The 20754-nt window shown below is 37.9% G+C and overlaps 1 protein-coding gene across 25 annotated transcripts in view; it reads right to left on the bottom strand.

The window, feature by feature from the left end:
- Positions 1 to 20754, bottom strand: part of mast4 (microtubule associated serine/threonine kinase family member 4) — a 98578-nt gene that overhangs the window by 38865 nt on the left and 38959 nt on the right. For 12 of the 25 annotated variants that reach the window (XM_083531182.1, XM_083531181.1, XM_083531180.1 and 9 more), the window contains one exon: positions 11815 to 11846. In XM_083531182.1, coding sequence (XP_083387308.1) covers positions 11815 to 11846 — 32 coding nt within the window. Of the gene's footprint in view, positions 1 to 1001; positions 1083 to 3316; positions 3652 to 11814; positions 11847 to 20754 lie in introns of those variants that run through there. The other 13 variants (XM_083531204.1, XM_083531203.1, XM_083531202.1 and 10 more) reach the window with 5 other exon arrangements.

The following is a 20754-nucleotide window of genomic DNA, read 5'->3' on the forward strand; positions in this document are numbered from 1 at the left end:
AAAAGAAAGTCATCCACCACTGTATACAGGGTTTTTTTTTTTTTTTTTTTAATGAGTTATTTTTTTTAAATACATTTAATTACTATGCAGGAACAAATGTAATAATTCTGTTTAACTGTTGCACAAATTTCAGATAAACAAAAGAAAAATAATCCTAATCCTAATCCACTTTTGTTGGTTGGACTCAACTGAGGTTTACATTAGTACAGAAATATACACAAACTCAGGAGCCTTCATGAGATACGAGAACATTTTCAGAACCAGTTTGAAATGGTTCAATCTCACTTTTAACTTTAGATTCCTGAGACACACAAGTGGATTCAAGCCTGATTGGTGAATGTCAGACTGTTGTACAGTATCAGCCATTATTAAGCAGTGTGGTATTGGGGGTAGAAAGAAACATGGCATGTCAACTGTCTGATGGTCAAACATGGTCCGAATAATTATCAGATATCAACAGTGATTACAAATCTGTGAAAAATGTGCCAAAACATGGCGCATTCTACGCCATTTAGCATTTGATCCCATGAGTCAAGCAGGTAAACCATTCTGGTCAATTTGAATTCAACTCGAACGTTTATTTTCTGTACTATTTACAAATTTATCCTCTATCAATTCAAACAGTTTTTTCTTCCTCTTAGGATTTTTTTTTTTCTCCTCAAGATTTAGACTGACCTCATTTTCTCCATCCGCCACTCAATTCAGCCGCAAATCCTATTTTGCACTTGAAAGAGGGCCGGCACAAAAGCTCAGCGCGTTTATATAAACCCTCCATCCCTTTCGATGAAATTATATAAAAGCTATTGAATGAAAAAAGAAAAAAAATAAATAAAAAAGACAAAAACGTATCATTAAATGGAGAGCGTTTGGCCTTTTCGCTTTTAATGTCAACTTTCAGTGTTAAAATCGTGCCGAGTAACGTCTGAGCGTGAAACCTTTTCCCCCACCCAGACGCTTTCGTCTCCTGGAAAACACAAAATGTCGAAGAAGCGTGATCTTACCTCCAAAAATGGAAGGCGTGCAGCGGGCTGCACGGGCTGCAAGGGCTTGTGGGAGTCGGGCTCAAGCTTCTCGGGGTGAGGCTGTAAGTCAAATCACGCTTCGTAAATGCTGACCTATAGTCTGAAATATACTATACACTCTTGTTCTTTCATTATTGTGTATACACACACACACATCAAAATGTGCATGTAGCGTACTCAAATATTCTTGGGTCCAAATTATTAATAAATATCCGCATTTTTATTTCCCAGAGGAGGACTATGGCCTCAACAACAAAGTGAAGTCGAGTGCTACTATTTTGGAGAATGTATACAGGATACTCGTGTGGGGGTCACCAGGTAGCCCGCAAGGACCACATGAGTAGCCCGTGGGCCTTTTCTAAAAACAGCTGTTTTCTACTTTGTTAAATCATTGTTAATAATTATTATAAGAAATTATTAACATGATCAGTGTCTTCACATATGTAAATATCATTAATTATTCATAATAAAATATAATAAAAGGTAAATTGAGCAAATTTGTTATTTCAGATCAAACTGAAAACTGTCTGTATCAAACTGGTAGCCCTTCACATTAATCGGTACCCAAGAAGTAGCTCTTTTAGTTTCAAAAAGGTTGGTGACCAATGCTCTACGGATTCTTCTAAGCTATGTATGAAGGTTTTACTAAGAAGCCTCTATAACCAAAATGTTATAGAGTTCTGTATCTTAACTTTAACGGTTATGATGAAAAAACAAATTGAACCAATTTGAAACAATATAAGGCCTCATGTGTATGTCCTTGTTATACACACACACACACACACACACACACACACACACACACACACACATACATACATATATATATATATACACATATACATACATACATACATATATATATACATATATATATATATATATATATATATATATATATATATATATATATATATATATATATATATATATATATACACACACACACACACAAGAACTATTCAAAAGTGAGCACTTATTCTTGTCCAATTGTTATATATTTCTCTTTAGTTTAACATTTTCCACGTCTTCTGTGATCGGTCGACTGGCAATTAGGATTTTTTTTAACAAATGAATGGCCAAAATGCATGTTATTTATACAAATGATAATATAATTTGTAGCGAAAAAAGTTTTTGTACAATTAGAAAAGAATAGCAAATGCATCATTTTTCAATGTTGGGCTCAGAATTTTAAAGTAAGTGCAGTGTAGATGTAGTACATATTGATCGTAGAACATAAACCTTCTAGAGAAAAAAGGACTCCCAAGGTTGGTTTTTTTGAAGGTGGGAAAAAGACCACCATTTGGACAACCTACTTGTAGCGGAAACGTCCGGATTCTCTGGAAAATATATGCACTACGCGGAATCCACTATTTCCTACATGGAGTCTACAGAATGACAGACATTACCACAGAGCAACACCAAAGCCCTGATCAATAGCATTCTTACAGCGTCAGCAATCAGCTCCCATTATACTGCCCATTCCACATCCGATTCACATCCGTCCTGGATTTTTCCGAATTGAATCTACGTGCTGCTTGAAACAAACACTGCAATGTGACCTCCAATTTTCCTCGCCCCAGGCTGTGTTTTTTTTCCTTTTTATAGGCCTTCGAGGGCATAAATGCGTCGCTGGTGGTGCAGGAGCCCATTGACGAGCTAAAACCAATCACGTCACCTAAAAGTGCTGAACTGACGTGTCAGGAGATAATCATGCACAGTGTGCTTAGCAACACCAGCGCTGATGATGCAACACGCACCTAGAGCAGATGTAAACATGTGCTCGGCGTGACCTCCGTGAAACGAAATGCGTTTTTTTTTGTTTTTGTTTTTTTTTCTCGATGACGAATATCTCCAGCGTGTGGAGAATACGAGCTGGGACGGGTATTACGTGGTACCTATCGGGTCTCTGCAAAGGGGTAATTCGGACTACGTATCTTGAATTATGGTGATGGGGGGGGGGGAGCCATATCTTTGTACGTCACCTCATCCAAACAGACAGGGCGAGCTGGCAGTTTTCTCAAGCTGCAGCTCTCTAACGAGTTCTTATTTATCTAAGACCGGATCATCTCATAAACACAGATAGCGAAATTGTAAAAAAAAAAAAAAAAACTGATCCATCATCAGTTTCAACAGTAAACACTGAACCCTCAGTAGCTTCATTATGTTCCTCTATGCTTTCCTACTGTAGGGCCATAATGCAGGAGCTGCTGCTGTGGTAATGCTGCACCTCTCCACGATTCTCGGCGTATAAACAGAGACGACGCAAAACACAAAAGAGAGGAAATACTCACTCGAGTGTCAGCCCCGGAATCCTTAACCTCTCCCGCTGGGCTTTCATGGCTATGCTCGACTCGATTGATCTATTGTGCACATGATATTTCTGTTCCTTGCAGAGCCTCAAGGCACATCAAACAGAGAAAAAAAAACAAAACAAGGACTGGTCCTGATATTTTTTATTGTCCTTATACTTCTACGTCTAGCTGTCAGATGAGATCGTCGCTTGCCTGTGGAGAATTAAGAGGCTGGACAATAGCTCCCTTTCTCCTCCCATCCCTCTGCTGATCACACTTTCTCTCTCTCTCTCTCCTATACACAAACATGCAAGCCTGGGATCTAGCGTGCCCCTCCTCCACCCGGTGGAAGACCCTTACGTCAGCAGAGCCAAACACAGAGCATGGATTTTTGATAATCTTTATGCTAGACTACACCAGACTTCGGCAACGAAGCCTCAGACAACACTGTTTCTTTTAGGGGGGGTGGGGCTTTTCTTTCAACTGCCTTCTTTCATCATTTTTTTTTTTTTTTTTTTTAATCCTGCTGTAATAGACGTGTGCATTATTCTGACCGCAGTGACCTCCAAAACAATAATTAGCATTTTAATGCTTTCTTTTGTGGCACAAATAGTGCAAGAAACATCATAAACATTTATAATCCTCCACCAAAAAAGAACCTCCTGAAATGCATGACCCAACTGGAATGACTGATCGCACGGCTATGTTATTAATAACAGAATTACTAGTTTAATATGAGACGCCAGTTTTGCAGGGTGAAGGTGATTGGAATGATCTCGGGGCTTGATCCCAATGGATTTAGGGATTAAGCGTTCAGGAAATTCTAGAAAGCACTTGCGCAAGTTCGTGTCAATTTCATAATCCCGAGCGATTATCCTGCTGGGTATGCTAAGCATTTATATCAGAATTAGCACCAGGGTACACGCCGTGCGATGACGAACAGTATTAATGACCTGTTTTTTCTTTGCTAGCTAACAGTTAGCAAATCAGAATATGCTTGAAAATGCAGCATATTGAGTAGTGTAACAACAAGCTTTTTATGGGTATTTATTGTGAATGGTTGCCAAGTTTGGGCAAAACTATGAAATATATATATGAAATATATATTAAAAAAAAAAAAACTAAAATATTACTTAAAAGTAAATCGAACAAGAAAAATGAACAAATTAACGTTTATCAGTTTAACTCAATATTATGAGGGGAAAAAAAATCAAACCATTCATTCATTCATTTTCATTCATTTTCTCCCGCTTATCCGTAATTCGGGTCGCGGGGGCAGCAGTCTAAACAGGCCCCCGCCTTCGAATGCTGCCCAATCCTCACAGCACCGTCCCTTACGGTCCCTCCTGCAGGTGGTGAGCCCACGGGAAGGCGGCCCTACATCACTCCGACGTCACCGACCTTGATATTTCTCTCGTAAGGGACCCCCGGAGCATAGAGGGTTAAGGGCCTTGCTCAAGGGCCCAAGAGTGGCAGCTTGGCAATACCGGGGCTTGAACCCCAGACCTTCCGATCGGCAACCCAGCGCCTTAACCGCTGGAGCCACCACTCCCCCCCTGTTATTAAGCATAAAATAAAAAACGAATCGAAGTGAATAGGAGGCAGGACTGTATTGTAAATGTCAATGAACAATAAATGTCAATAAATGTCAAAATACTCTAAATTTCTCTCACATCATTATCCCTTTTTCTTAGACACTTTGAGAGCTGTGTGACAGTAACAGCCGTCGAGAAATATACATATTTAATTTTTATATGATTTCACAAAAATAATAACAAAATAATCTAAAGGTATACTTGTTTATTTTAATAACACTGTAATACAATATATAATATAATAAATATCATATTAATATATGTTCTACTTGTTTAGGGATAATGAAATATCTTGATATTCTGGCTTAACAAATATAAATGTATTCTTAAGCATTTGAAATGATCATTTCACGGTGTTACACGGTGTAACGGGTGAATATGTTGTGGCTCCTTTAAGAGCAGAGCGGCATTTTGGGAATAGCCTGCCACCGCATTTTTCCTTTATTACTGCATGTGTGCAAGACCGAGGAATATGTCCTTATTATTTCCTGATGCTCATTTCTAAGTTTCTTTGACTAACCCGTAACGCTGTTGCCAAGAAAAATAAAAAAGCTAAAGTTTTGGAAACTGTCTGTGCTTATATGATTTCTGTTGCAACTGGAGTTAGCGAGCTCTCCCTTCACCCAGACTCAACACGCTACAACGGCTTGTATCTAAACAGTAGCCTTCTAAGAAATTTGTCATTGTTCACTGTCTTCCTCCTTCCTTTCACAACTATTTCTCTTTTTATCTTTTATTTAAGTTTATCTTTTGGCATCGTCGGGCGTTTATAAAAAACTTTTTTTCTCCCGATGCCGTGCAGCACAGAACACAGGTGAGGTGCGTTTTTTCGTTTCGTTCGGAAATTTCATTAGTCTAATGATATGGGGTTCAGTTTTTTGGCTTGAAGTTTGTGAAACCGGGAAAAACCCAGAAAAAAATCCATAAATAAGCCGATTTGTTGATTAAGCCGCGGGGTTCAAAACGTGGAAAAAAAGTAGCGGCTTATAGTCCGAAAAACACGGTATATTATTATATTTGTTTTACTTTACTTTTAGTCAATATCAAATGTTTGATTTTTTAATATTGACTAATGTTTTAAGGTTGTATGAATGTTTATATAATTACATTTCTGATTTAATGTAGGCATTATGAAAAAAAAAAGTTAAAATCCATTTTTTAGACCACTGTGTGGATTTAATTTAGAACCTCTCATTCCTGTGAAAAGGTTCGACTTGGTCTGAAGCAGTTCTTCCCACCCTGATGTTCTTCACTTTCTCATTAAAACTAATTACAGTACAGCCTTAACATACGCTGCCACCACCCTTCCTTTAAATTTGTTCAAGTTTCTCAGTTGTCTTGCGGTGACTTCTTTTTTTTGTATATAAAAAGGACACAGTTTAGTATTTGGGACAGTTATAGGTGCTTTGGGCGAATTAAACCTGTCATCTGAGACCGTTTCTGGGACATTAATGGGGTGGGGGGGGGGGGGGGGTAGGGGGATAATAAGCTCTTAGCTCTGGCTGTGATGAAGTGAGCCAGTCAACACATAAAAAAAAAAATAACATACTGGAAACCACATGAAATATATTTCTGCCTCAAAAACACCAATTATGGCTCATTTTCAAACAAGTTTATACTTTTTGAGTTTTACTTTGTGTCTGTTTCTTACATAGTGCAAAAGTGTGCTGGTTTGAAACCCCGCCCAGCGGCAACAATTTTTTTTTTTACCACACGGCTCCAAGTAAATTATATTTATAGTGGTGTGAAAAAAAATGGACTTAAGTACTAAATATATCGCAGGTGACTGTCCTATTTTATATATAAAAAAAAAAATGTATTTACTACAATAATATAATAAAAGGAAAAGTCTGTGGCTTGAGAAACACCACAAATGAACAACCATGGCCATGCAGGTCATGCATTTGGTACCTGGGCCTTTAGTGGGGACATACCCGACTTAAACCACCTCTTATTACACCACTATCACGGCACAATTATAGAAAACACCAAAACTATACAAAAACGCAATATAACACATGGCATTACAGAGAGAGAGGCATTTCACAAATGGAGGGTGAATACTATTTTTACTAAAGCAAGAAACCCAGTTAAGACTCCAAACGTCTACACTACAACTGTGTACCTACATCATCTGTAGCAGTTCTGAATCAGTATTTGTCTAATAACATGACAAAAACATAAAAAATGTAAATAAAATATAACCTATTCACCAGAGATGCATACTCATAATTTGCACCGCTCCTTAGAGGCTAAAAACCAGTGGTATCGCTCGTATTCACTGGTCTGGAAGTGGTGAACAAACCATTTCCTGTGCTGAGGCTAGTTAGCTTCGGGATTGGCCGACCTCTCCTCACGATGTCTAGCTTGTCTTGAAAATGGATTTTTAATTATGTCTGAGACCAAATTAATTTAGGCATAAAAAAGTCTAACTCAGATGTTTTGCCAGTTGAACTTAGCTGTAACAGTTTCCCTCTGACCAACCAATCAGAGGATGGAAAAATGCTGATGCTATTCTGGGCCAGATAGCTGCCCTGTGAGGCGAATTTGAAATCTGGTTGGTTATAGAAACAGATTTAATTATTATAGAGACTATGGTAAAAAGGCCAGCAGTACAGACTTTGAAAGCCCTGGGCAGATTAGATTGACATGGCAGCACAGAGGCTGAAATATGATTGGACAAAAAATATAACGTTCACATACACGTACCCGAAGCAGTGCAGCGAAGGGAAACGCTTCGAAATGAATAAAATAAACTGTTGGGATTAAATTAATACAATTTAGGTTGTAAATGTAGGTCAGTGCTTCTGATAGTGTTTAGGCCAGCAGAGAAGATTTTGCTGGCCCTGACCGCCCACCACTGATAAAGGTAAACATCTATGTACAATATAAACGTATAGAAGATAGTATTTGGACACCTGAATTTTACAGCTATGTGTGGTTCTTCCCAAACTGCTAGCACAAAGTTAAACCCACACAATTTTCACAGCATGTCTTTTGGATGTGGTACAATTGAATTTTTCCATCACTTAAACTAGGAGACCTAAACCTGTTCTAGCATGACAATTCCCGTGAGCACAAATCCAAATCCAGGAAGATATGCTTCACATGGAAGAGTGGAAGATCTTGAGTGGCCTGTTATAACGCTCTGAACTAAACCCCACTGAACATGTTTTTGACGAATTTAAACGGTGACTGAACCACAGGCCTCCTCAAAAATCTCCACAAAAATCTAGGAGAACATCTTCCCAGAAGAGTGGAGCTTATCATAACAGCGAATGGGGACCAAACGTGGATTGAGATGTTCTAAAAGCACATATGTGAATCATATTGAAAGAGTGTTCACAAACATTTGTTTTACTCAATTCAAGCTGTTTGAACTACCTCAATATCACGATGAACATGCGTGAAAGCTCTCTCAGGTCTCAGAGTGGCATTTCTGACACTAATCTCTCCACAGTAATAGATCCCATCAGCGTTTGCTCCAACAGGTGTGTGGATCTCACAGCTACAGCGAGAAAAAGGTTTTTATTTAAAGCTGAATATCAGCCTGTTCATGCAGTTCAGGATCAGGGAACAAATCAAACACCCACAACGATACAACCACAAAGATTTTTCCTTTGTTACGAAGCTATTAAGCTCAAGCAATGCCTTTACATCATGATCAGTTACACTTTTTAAAAGATGATGTTCATCTACTTTTAAGCGTGACTTCTCATCTCTTTTAACTGTGTTCTCCTCGGACTGAACCATGCCTGCAGCCAGCGTTCAAATATGTAACGGCTCATGTTCATGTTTATTTATAACTGTCATTCAAGCAAGGAATTGAACCTGTTAGGGCATGCTGTTATAGCAAACAAATCAACAATAAACAACCCAGCATTACAATTACTATTGTGATTATTTTTTTTTTTTCTAATAAAGGAATTGTATTTTGTATTCTTTTTACAGCAATTTGCTTCATATTATATGTTTTTATATATAAACCGTTTTATGCATAGTCCACTTGAAGTTGAAGGCACTTTTTTTTTTCTTTTTTTTTTTCTTTAGGAAAATATAAGATCCGATCAAATACAAATCACTTAACAGCAATCATTTAAATTGATAAAAATATACATTTATTTACACATAATATACATATTTATTTATATATATAAAAAAAAAAACTTTTCTTTTTGCCATGACTAAACTAGGCCTGAAATTAAAATAAATAATTAAATGAATAAAAAAAAAAAAAAAAAAGAAATAATAAAAAACAAAATACAATAAATGAAAAGATTTTTTTTAGCCTCTTTGAATCCATTTTTATATAATTATTAGACTTTAATCAATTTATAGTTACACTTACAGTTATAGTTACATTGATACTATTTTCTGTTATCATTGATTTAATTTATGACAAACATAGATTATTATACAAACATCAATATAATAATGGGGACTTGACAAATGATTGACTGTTCGTACTATTTCCAGGTCTAAGTATGAATTTTGGCTCAGCTCGCATGCCATCTGTATGGAAGACAGCTGTGGTGCTGTATATCAATAAATAAACAATTTATGATTAAATCTTTCCTTAAATAAATAGGAGAAAAATATAATTGCGACAATCATTACATCACTATTATGTTCTCATCAGCAGAATCATCTCAAAGCAGGCTCTGATTTCTATATATTTTTTCAGCCCGATTGTCACGCCAAGTTCTGCATAATACATTAAAGTACACAATTAATAACTTTAGCTCTCAAATGATCAAACACAAAAACCCACAACTAGTTTACAGCTGAACAAAAACTCGATAGTGAATGGAAACGCGATATTGTTTACATGAGATCTGTTGTCAGCAACATGTGTTTATTAAGCCTGCCAATCATCCCCTGGATCATATCCTCTCACTCATTCCCTCTTTTGCTGGACCCCTTCCCAGACGACTCAAAGCCAAAGTCGCTCCTAAAGTGCTAAAGTGGTTAAAGCTCCGTTTTGAAAGCCGCTGTATAAACAGTGCTTGAACAGGGCTTGTTATCTTACACGTCCCATAACAGCCGGACATAAATATGATTCAGGATTGATCACCCCATGTCCATGAGTGTGTGGGGAGCTTTTTATTAACCGTCATCAATTATAAACCAGGCAGCTCTTCCAGATGGCCGGCCGCAGGCTGGAATCTTATATGTGCTAAAGGAAGAAATGGACAGAGGCTGCCAAAATCCAAGGCTAGGTGTCATGACAGAGCCAGAGAGCCTTAAAAGCTAAAGCTAGACCGGAGAATCAGAGTCAACTTTAGTGAGTGAGGGGTTGACAAGAACCCTACAAATTCTCTACCGGAAAAAAAATAAATCGACATTGCGCCACACAAAGAAAATTGCAACCTGAGCAAAATAGCATTAACATTCATTTTCAAATAAGCAAAGTAAACTCAGAAATCTGATCCATCCTGTAATCAATATCTTTATAAACACTGTAAAAAAAAACTTATTATTAAAATCAATCAAATTATATAAGCCAGGTTCTAGCAATCCCACATGTCTGAGGATAAAACGTAGCACGAACAGATACAAACTCCAAAAGCGTGATCTTTTAAAAAGGCTGAGGAGCTGGAAGACTCGATTTCGATTCAAAACTTGGAGTGTGTTTGTGTCAAATTTGCCAACCAAATTCAAACAGACACAGTTTTTAGAAACTTTTATCTCAGAAATCACACACTAACCAAGCAGGCCTCCTGTAATGTTAGTATTAACATAATAGTGCTAAAATATAATGAAAATAATGACACATTTTAGAGTCAGATGCAAAAATCATAAACATGTGACACGTGTTCTAATTTATGACAAATTAGCAATGCTAGCTAGCTACATTTGGTCAATGACTGCTATGATGTCTTATTTGAGGTAGTTTTACAGTTACAGCTAGTGATTAGAGTTGGGTATTATATTTTTTAAGTACTTTATTAATCCCAAATGAAAATTTTCATATATTCCAACTTGTCAGGAAGCAGGGGGCAGATCGCATGGTGCCCCTGTAGCTTAAAGGGCTAAGTGCCTTGCTCAAGGCTCAAAAGAGGCATATTATAATGCCCATATTGCCACACTGCCCATATTGATGAGTATATACTTTTTATACTATTTCTTTTCTAAATTATCCAAATAAAATCAGAACTTGCTAAAGGAAAAACTAAAAATCAAACTTTACCGCAATTTATAAACTAATTTCCATACAGCTGTGTATATATACACACCAAAAAATCAAGTCGCAGGATCGTACCTAAAAGAGTATGGCGCTCCAGCAATGTACCTCTGAACATTAGTACATTTGTGAACCTTCTTGTTTGTGCTTCTAAAAGAACATTTATGCACCTATAGTGATAGAAATATACCTTTGTATCCTGGTTTAAAATTACATCCTGATATTTTTCCATAGCGTTCCATAGCGCAGAACATCGGTGAAGTCCTATAGAAAAATATCAGGATGCAACAAAGCATTTGTATTCTTTTAGCTACATTCCTGCACCTTTGGTTTTTCTGGGTGTGGGTACATCAATTTTAGAGCTACAATGAGGGCTGCCATGTCTGTGGTTTCTCCTTTTTTGCATAGATTATACTAATCTATTCATTACACCATCCAGCTAGCTATAAAACCGCAAACACCTATTACAGAAATATGTACTTGTTCCTACAGCTACCTTTTTATTTATGACATTATAAAACCATTATGTGGAGGTTAAAAAAAAACTATGAAATATTGCTCGTAATTTGGCAGTGGACCGATGCTTTTGTAGCTCTGAACTCTCAACCCTGTTCACAACACTAATGAGATTGAAGAGATCCAGATACGACTCAACATTTACAGTGCATAGAACCCGGTTTATGACATAACCAGCGCTAGAAATCAAAGTGTTTACTTACAAGCTCCCTCTCCTGGGCAAACTGAGCTCCTTCTGAAAAAAAAAACAACAACAGAAAAACAGAGATGAAACATAATTACTTCACATTTAAGGAAAACTTTAAGAAGTACAGTGAACTATTCACAGCATTCAGGTCTTTTTCACCAGATTTGCCTAACTGGGTTGTTGAAAGCGTGGGAAGTTCCTGAAATCTGGCTTTTCTCAATGGAAAGAGACATTGACCCGGATAATTACAATGAGCAAGCTTTTTAACCCGTGAATACAACCCAGTCACACGCTCACAAGTTGCTAGTCGGGCTATTCAGGGTGTGCTATGACTTCACCATTCGGGATCACTGGTTCAAAAAGGTGACTCATTTTCCCAGCACTCCAGATTTCCCAAAAAAATAAAAAGGAAAAGAAAGACACAAAGTCAATATGAATAATGAAGACGTCCATGCCAATCCATGCCATGAGTATATAAATATCCTCTCTCTCGCTCACACACACACACGTTTTCCAAATACTGTTTCATTACAGATGATGCAAGTCTACATCTAAATGATATAGGTTATGTCTCACATACATATTTAAATGTCCTTTTTAGGAATCTCCAGCAGAGGGCGCTTTGGTAAAAAAAAAAAAATGTATAAAGCAACATCCAAAACTCCAGCACAATTCTAGTAAAACTGATGTCATGTTCTACCTTATAATGTTCAATCAACAGCCGCTCGAGGCAACAGGAACTGCTGAAAGCCGTTAACTTTCACAATGACAAGGAGGAAAAAAAAGATGACAACATGACAGGAAGCATTGTATAACTCCGTTCTCAATTTCACCACTGTCCAACTTCGACTTGTCAAGGATATGAATGGTGCAAAAAGAGATAAGAAAGACAAGATAATAAGCAGATGGAGCGTTGGTTTTTACTTCGACGTTCCTAGAGCGAGCGTTTGGTGCGGACGGTTTCTGACTAGCGCCGAAAAAGTCCAGATGTATGCATCCTACCTCCAGCAAATCCGATGATGCCAAACTATAAGTGCGCGGCGAGCAGACTAGCACAATTCAAACATAATGAGACAGAACGAGTGGCAGCAGGATGGTGGGCGAGATGACGCGATGCAGACAGCAGCCTCGAGAGAGGCCGCTTGACGTGAATAAAACATCCGACCGCTGTGTAAAATCAATGTGCAGAGAAAACATCAGGGCTGAACAAATGATTCGAGTGAACGAGCAGCAGTCATAAGGTTACGATAGCTACATAGGCCGGTCATAACAACGACAAAACCTACATAAATGTTTATGACGGGCTTATGTCGGTGTTACGTCACTTTGAACACAGGCTAAATGGTACCAAGCGGTATCGTATAAAGCAGCAACTCCCAGTTTGAAACCATTATGAATGTTTATACAGGTTCACATGGAGTTTATGAAGGGCTTTCGAAGGCATAATGTAACTTTGAACACAGTTTAAATGTTACCAAGTTGTATCATATAAAGCGCAGCTCCCAGTTTGAAACCACTATGAATATTTACACAGGTTTGCATCAGCGGTAATAAAGGCTTATGAAGACCTTAGTCCACTCTGAATAGTGTTACCAACTGCAAAACCTACATAAATGTTTATGATGGGCTTATGTCTGTGTTATGTCAGACAAGCTACCAAGAGGTTACCAAGAGGTTACCAAGAGGTTACCAAGAGGTTACCAAGAGGTTACCAAGAGGTTACCAAGAGGTTACCAAGAGGTATATAGAGCAGCGACTCTCGGTTTTAAACTCTTATGAATGTTTATAAAGGTTCACATTAGAGATTATGAAGGTGTTATGTCACTCTGAATACAGTGTTACCAAGCTGCATATACTGTACAGCAGGTTTTAACACAATATCGATACGCGTTATTGCGTATTACAAAAAAATGCTGCAATGAATTTGTAATGAAACAAACGAAAGCTTGGATGAACATCAAGCTGTTTTCCGAGATCTCCCTCCTGTGCGATTACTCAGTGTAATACTGCAACACACCAGGCCGGAGTCTCATTCTGCGTTTGCAGCTACGACCAAATAATTTAATGAGCCCCGCTGAATGACAGGAATACATCAGACTTGCTTGCCACTGGCTTCCCGTCCTGCTGTTTTGGAGGTCAGAATGGAGAAACTCATAAGGAGTAACAGATAAGGATCTGACAAAAAAAAAAAAAAAAAAGAAAGAAACAAGTAGGAAGGCTCATCGGCGTTCTTACACGATCCGTGTGATGTTTCAACGCAAATGATAAGACTGACAGATAAGAGCGTATTGCCACAGTGTCTCTGAAGAAAAGGAGGACGGGTGCGATCAAGAAACGAGAAAATAAAAACGTCGACTTTTATCGTAGATGAATGAGGAAAAGAAGACGTTTTAAAAGCAGAGTTTCCCAGAGAATTTATTTAAAGCGAGAGCTAATCAAGAATTTTCCACTGACAATTCGAACAAAGAGAAAGGAGAGGTGGATCTGTAATGATGGGCGAAATATTAGAACCAAGATGCATGAACTGCTTTGACAACAGTGCAGGAGTCCCATATAATGATGCTGCTTGTTTACTTACTAAAGTAGGTGTTTAATTATAAAAGATTACTGAATAATCTGGGTTTTGCCTGGACCTTTAGTCCTTCAAATAAAATGTGGAGATAATTTTTCATATATTTCCTAATTCTGTTTTCTCATTATCAGGAAGTATGATTCTGTATCTTACAGGGGAAAAAAAGGGGAAAATGAAAAAAAATCTGAAAGTCCCTGAAATGCAGACAGACAACCTTCGATTTGGTTTTCATTTACATACCGCCTTCCATATGCATATTATTTCTGAATAAAACTTTTTAAAGCGTCTTAATGCATTTAATCAGAGTTCAAGCGGCTTGAAGTGAGAAGTGAAATATCTGCGCAAACGCCCGAGATTTGCATATTTTTCCGCAAAAATGTTACACCGATTGAATTAATGTTGTATTTTAAACTAAGACTCTCCAAAGAAAACGTCTTTCCGTCTAACGAGGAACGTGTGCCTAAAGGCAAGCCCTTGCTAGTTAACAACTCCGAGCCGCTGTTTAATATTGCACAATTAATCACGCATTAGCCTCATTTTAGAGAAGTGCTGACATAAGAGCTGTTTAAATTATTATCTCAGTCTGCTGTAAGATAGAGAACTAACCGGCATCAGAATATTGACAGCATCCTCTGTTTGTGAGATACCTTCAAGGACAGAGAAGTGACCCCGTGGCCAGAGGGGTAGTCATGTCTACATTAAGATGACTGATAAGCCCTTTGTGTCCTTCTGCAACAACACAAAGCGGTCAGCTGAGTGACAGACCCCTGGCACAATAGAACAAAATATTTCAGAAGCAGAAATGACCGGATTAACTGCTGATTTATTGTGTTTAGACACCACAAGGCAAATCAAACCAATTCCAATCCAATCTAATTGGCTAAAATGAATGAAGTCGGTTCGAATGAATTAATGAATCCTGTCCAGCTCATGTGAACATGATCAGCTTAATTAAGCAGGATCAGCTTAATTGAGCAGGATCAGCTAAAATAGGATCAGCACAAATAATCAGGATCAGCTTAAAATAAATTGAGATCAGCTAAACCAGGATCAGCTCTAACAATCGCAATAAATTCCAACTATCACAATCATTTTAAATTATCAGGACTAGCTCCAACAATCATCATCAGCTCAATCATCATAATCTCCAAAGGCTGGATCAGCTCCATTAATCACCATCAACTCAATCAGGATCAGCTCCAACAATCACCAACAACTCCAACAATCAGGATCAGCTCCAACAATCACCATCAACTCAATCAGGATAAGCTCCAACAATCAGGATCAACTCCAACAATCAGGATCAACTCAATCAGGATCAGCTCCAACAATCAGGATCAACTTCAACAATCACTATCAACTCAATCAGGATCAGCTCCAACAATCAGGATCAACTCAATCAGGATCAGCGCCAACAATCACCATCAACTCAATCAGGATCAGCTCCAACAATCACCAACAACTCCAACAATCAGGATCAGCTCCAACAATCACCATCAACTCAATCAGGATTAGCTCCAACAATCACCATCAACTCAATCAGGATCAGCTCCAACAATCACCATCAACTCAATCAGGATCAGCTCCAACAATCACCAACAACTCCAACAATCAGGATCAACTTCAACAATCACTATCAACTCAATCAGGATCAGCTCCAACAATCACCATCAACTCAATCAGGATCAGCGCCAACAATCACCATCAACTCAATCAGGATCAGCTCAAACAATCACCAACAACTCCAACAATCAGGATCAGCTCCAACAATCACCATCAACTCAATCAGGATCAGCTCCAACAATCACCATCAACTCAATCAGGATCAGCTCCAACAATCACCATCAACTCAATCAGGATCAGCTCCAACAATCACCAACAACTCCAACAATCAGGATCAGCTCCAACAATCACCAACAACTCAATCAGGATCAGCTCCAACAATCACCAACAACTCTAACAATCACCATCAACTCAATCAGGATCAGCTCCAACAATCAGGATCAACTCCAACAATCACCATCAACTCAATCAGGATCAGCTCCAACAATCACCAACAACTCTAACAATCAGGATCAACTCCAACAATCACCATCAACTCAATCAGGATCAACTCCAACCATCACCATTTATTCAAACAATCAGGATCAACTCCAACAAACACAATCAGCTCCAACAATCATGATCAGATCCAACAATAACCATCAACTCATTCAGGATCAGCTTCAACCATCACCATTCATTCAAACAGTCAGGATCAGCTTGAACAATGGGCCTAGCTCCAATCATTACCATTCATTCAGCTTGAACAATGGGCCTAGCTCCAACAATCAGATCATCTCAAACAACAGAATAGGCTCCTATAATCAGGATCAGTTCCAATTATCAGGATCAGCTCAAATAAATAAGATCTCCCCAAAACGTGATCATCTCAAACGTGATCTCAAATAATTGGTCAGCTCAAACAATTGCAATCAGCTCAAATTAATGCAATTAGCTTAACTAAAAACAATCAGCTTATATCAAAATAAAACCGCTCAAATGACTCAAATCATTGCAACCAGTGTAAACTATCAAAATCAGGTCAAATGATATGTATCAGCTGTAACCATTTTCACAGCTAATCAGATTTATTTGAATTGAATTATTTGAACCGATCGCGAATTAAAACTACTTGAAAATACAGTTTGCACCTCAATTAAATGCGATCGGGTGAAACAATTGGAATCAGATCAGATCACAACCAAACAAATAATCCAGATCAGCTCGATTATTCGAATAAACCTTATTAATAATGTAATATGTAAAACAATGAGAACAATTATGAATAATCCAACATGGTTGAAACACACTACGATTTGTAACACTCTTTAACTTAAATAAGAAGCTTCTTGCAGCACCTGATGAAATGAAAGATAAATCAAAGACGAGAGAGCAGAAAAATGACTGGGTGTAAGTGTGAACTCTCTCAGCGGAAGGAAACTCGTCTATACGTCACCTTCCCCTCATTTTCTGTTCATGTTTTTCCCCATAAGAGAAGCGAAAAGGGGGAACGACAGCACAGCCTTCAGGCCAAAGCGAACTTCAAAGGTACTCATGATAAATTTCTGCACTTTGTCTTCTTAATAAGCATCAAATGTAAGAAAGTAAAAGACACCCGAGCGATAATAACGTACAATATAACTTCCACAATCGCTATTTCAGGCCAGAAGTACAGTCAATGAACCTACATGTACTACTGAGTACTAATGATGCAATAACAGGCTCGGATTTCCAACAAGGATTTCTGGATGAAAGACAAATGAAATGTTGAAACTTCGGCCCGTTATATTTACAGCATTCAATCCCGATTTATATCAGTATGGAAATATATGCCAGGCTGTTTTTCCTCAGCATCCTTTTCGTCTCTCTCTCCCTCTCTCTCCCTCTCTCTCTCTCTCTCTCTCTCTCTCTCTCTCTCTCTCTCTTTTATGTCGGTGTTACATCACTTTAAACACAGGCTAAATGCTACCAAGAGGTGTCGTATAAAGATGCAGCTCCCAGTTTTAAACCATTATGAATGTTTATGTAGGATCACATTAGAGGTTATAAAGGGCTTATGAAGCCATAAGGTCACTTTGACCACAGGCTAAAAGTTACCAAACTGTATATAAGCTGCAGCTTCCAGTTTTAAACCATTATGAATGTTTATGTAGGTTCACATTAGAGGTTATATAGGGCTTATAAAGCCATAAGGTCACTTTGAACAAAGGCTAAAAGTCGCCAAACCTTATATAAGGTGCAGCTCCCAGTTTTAAACAGTTATGAATGTTTATGTAGGATTACATTAGAGGTTATAAAGGGCTTATGTAGCCATAAGGTCACTTTGAACAAAGGCTAAAAGTTACCAAACTGTATAAAAAAAGCTGCAGCTCCCAGTTTTAAACCATTATGAAATGTTAATGAAGGATTACATTAGAGGTTATAAAGGGCTTATGAAGCCATAAGGTCACTTTGAACAAAGGCTAAAAGTTGCCAAACCTTGTATAAAGCTACAGCTCCCAGTTTAAACCATTATATATGTTTATGTAGGTTCACATTAGAGGTTATAAAGGGATTATGAAGGCATAATGTAACTTTGAACACAGTTCTAAATGCAACCCGCTTTGCATTTTTCTTTCAAAGTAATGGGAGACAAAACAGAGGGGAAAAAAGGGCTATGATGCCTCTTCGGTGTCTGTACGAAGTCGCACAAAAGAGAGAAAACCGCACAAAAAAAGAAAAAAAAAAAATCATTCATTTCATAGGCTTGAAGAACGAAAGAATTCAAATTCGTAAGCAGGTACAAATCTATTTACCTCTGTCTAGTCCCCATTTATGGATTCTTTGAAGGGAATCAGTCAAACCTAATGTGCTTATGACACGTGGCATGGCAGGGTCACTCTGACTTACCGCAGAAGTATCAGACAGCTACGAGGCTGACATTTCTTCCACGAAACAAACAAACAAACATATAAATAAAGCCACGTTCTTTTGTCACCGTAAGAAAATAGTCATAAATAAAGCTTAAATAGGTGCCGCTACACTTATTCTTTGATTTTTCCTTTAAAAGGGGAACCCTTTTAACTCCAATGCCACCTCTTAAATAAAAGATCTTAAGAAGGTTAAACTCACACACATCCAATAGAAAAACATTTTTTATTTAGTTCTTTAGTAATAGACGTTACCGCTGTATATTCACAATCGAAATAATTTCTTTAAAGCAGCATGGAAAAATGTTCATTGTTAAAATTGCTATACAAATAACATTAGATTGAATTGAATAGATTACAAAGAGAGAAAACTGAAACCCAAAACTTTCATTAATTCAGATCAATTCTAGGTTTAATTTGCAAAAGGAATATACATTTACAGATATACATTTGGTTCAGAAAAAAAACAGGAATCTGAGACTACAGATCGAAACATTATCTTGTCTTTTCCCAATGTTTATCCGTCCAGATTTGGCGAGTCGGCACACTTAGGCTCATGCCGGACCAAAGTGGAACCCAATGAAAGCTTCCATCTAAAGATTTGAGCTGTGGTGCTTCATTACAGTGCTTTTCGCATCACCGTTATTGCTAAGCATTCTTTCTATTTTTGAAAGGTTCAGGTCTCAGGTCCTTAGGGAAACATGAACATTTAAAAATAATTCATTCTTTAGTAGTTTACAAGCTATTTTAAGATGCTTGTTTGTATATTTTTCAGAATAATATTAGAACAGATTAAATATGTCGGAAAATATTGTGGACAGATACAAACACCAAGCTTATTTATACATGAGATCAACTCGAGTGATTTAACTGAGGCTGAGGAACCGCCACAACCTCCATTGATGGACCTGTTGGCATTTTTATATTGGGGGTATTATTTTTCCCTCTCAGGAAACACTGGTAGGGTCATTTCATATATAAACATAGAAATACTATTTTATACACACACACACAGACACACACACACACAGACACACACACACACAGTAATTATATTTATATTGTAAGCCATAACCATTTCAGGTTTAAAAGTGTGATATTTAAAGCACTAAACAAATACAGATAGTGGTTCTTGCGTGTGTGTGTGTGTGTGTGTGTGTGTGTGTGTGTGTGTGTGTGTGTGTGTGTGTGTGTGTGTGTGTGTGTGTGTGTGTGTGAGCGCGGGCCAAGAACTGAAACTCGCACCGCAAGACAACCCCTGTGCCAACCAAACAGATATCCGGCACATGACACCAGGCGCATACAAATATAACGTACACACCGCTAGAGTCCAAATGAGAAACTCGAACTATGAAAGATTGGAGTCTTTTGTTGGGAGATAACAGGAACTGAATAAAGACTACTCTGAAGTCTGCATTTAGCAGTTTACTTTAAGAATGTAAACACAGCAAAAAAAAAAACAGATGCGCGGTATGTTGATATGGATGATAAATGGGAATCGATTCCTCTCGACGCTTTCATTAAACCTCAATCACCGCTATTGAACCGTTATTGAATAGTGATCCATTGTTGTACATCATGTATGCAGATGAACATAAACTCTGCACTGAATGACGCATCAGCTTTCTCCTTCGTAAGCGCATCAACACAATCGCGCGTGATCTTGGTAGCAAAATGGTAATTACCAATATGAAAAATGCAAAGTGGGGGGGGGAACACAAACAAAAACCAATTTCTTGTTCACACCTTATTAGAAATAGTTTTTTATACGAGTGATTTGAATCTAAATGCAGCGAAGCCGGTGCAGGCTGAGGGTCTCAGGAGAACCCAGGTAAATGCGAGCGTAATTGCAAAGCTAATACAGAGGGCACTTGTGTTTACTCAGGACAAATTAACTGTCGCCCATTTCGATGCGATTTTAAACCGAGCTCAC

This window comes from Silurus aristotelis, assembly GCF_946808225.1.
Source record: "Silurus aristotelis genome assembly, chromosome: 26".
NCBI classification, from domain to species: Eukaryota; Metazoa; Chordata; class Actinopteri; order Siluriformes; family Siluridae; genus Silurus; species Silurus aristotelis.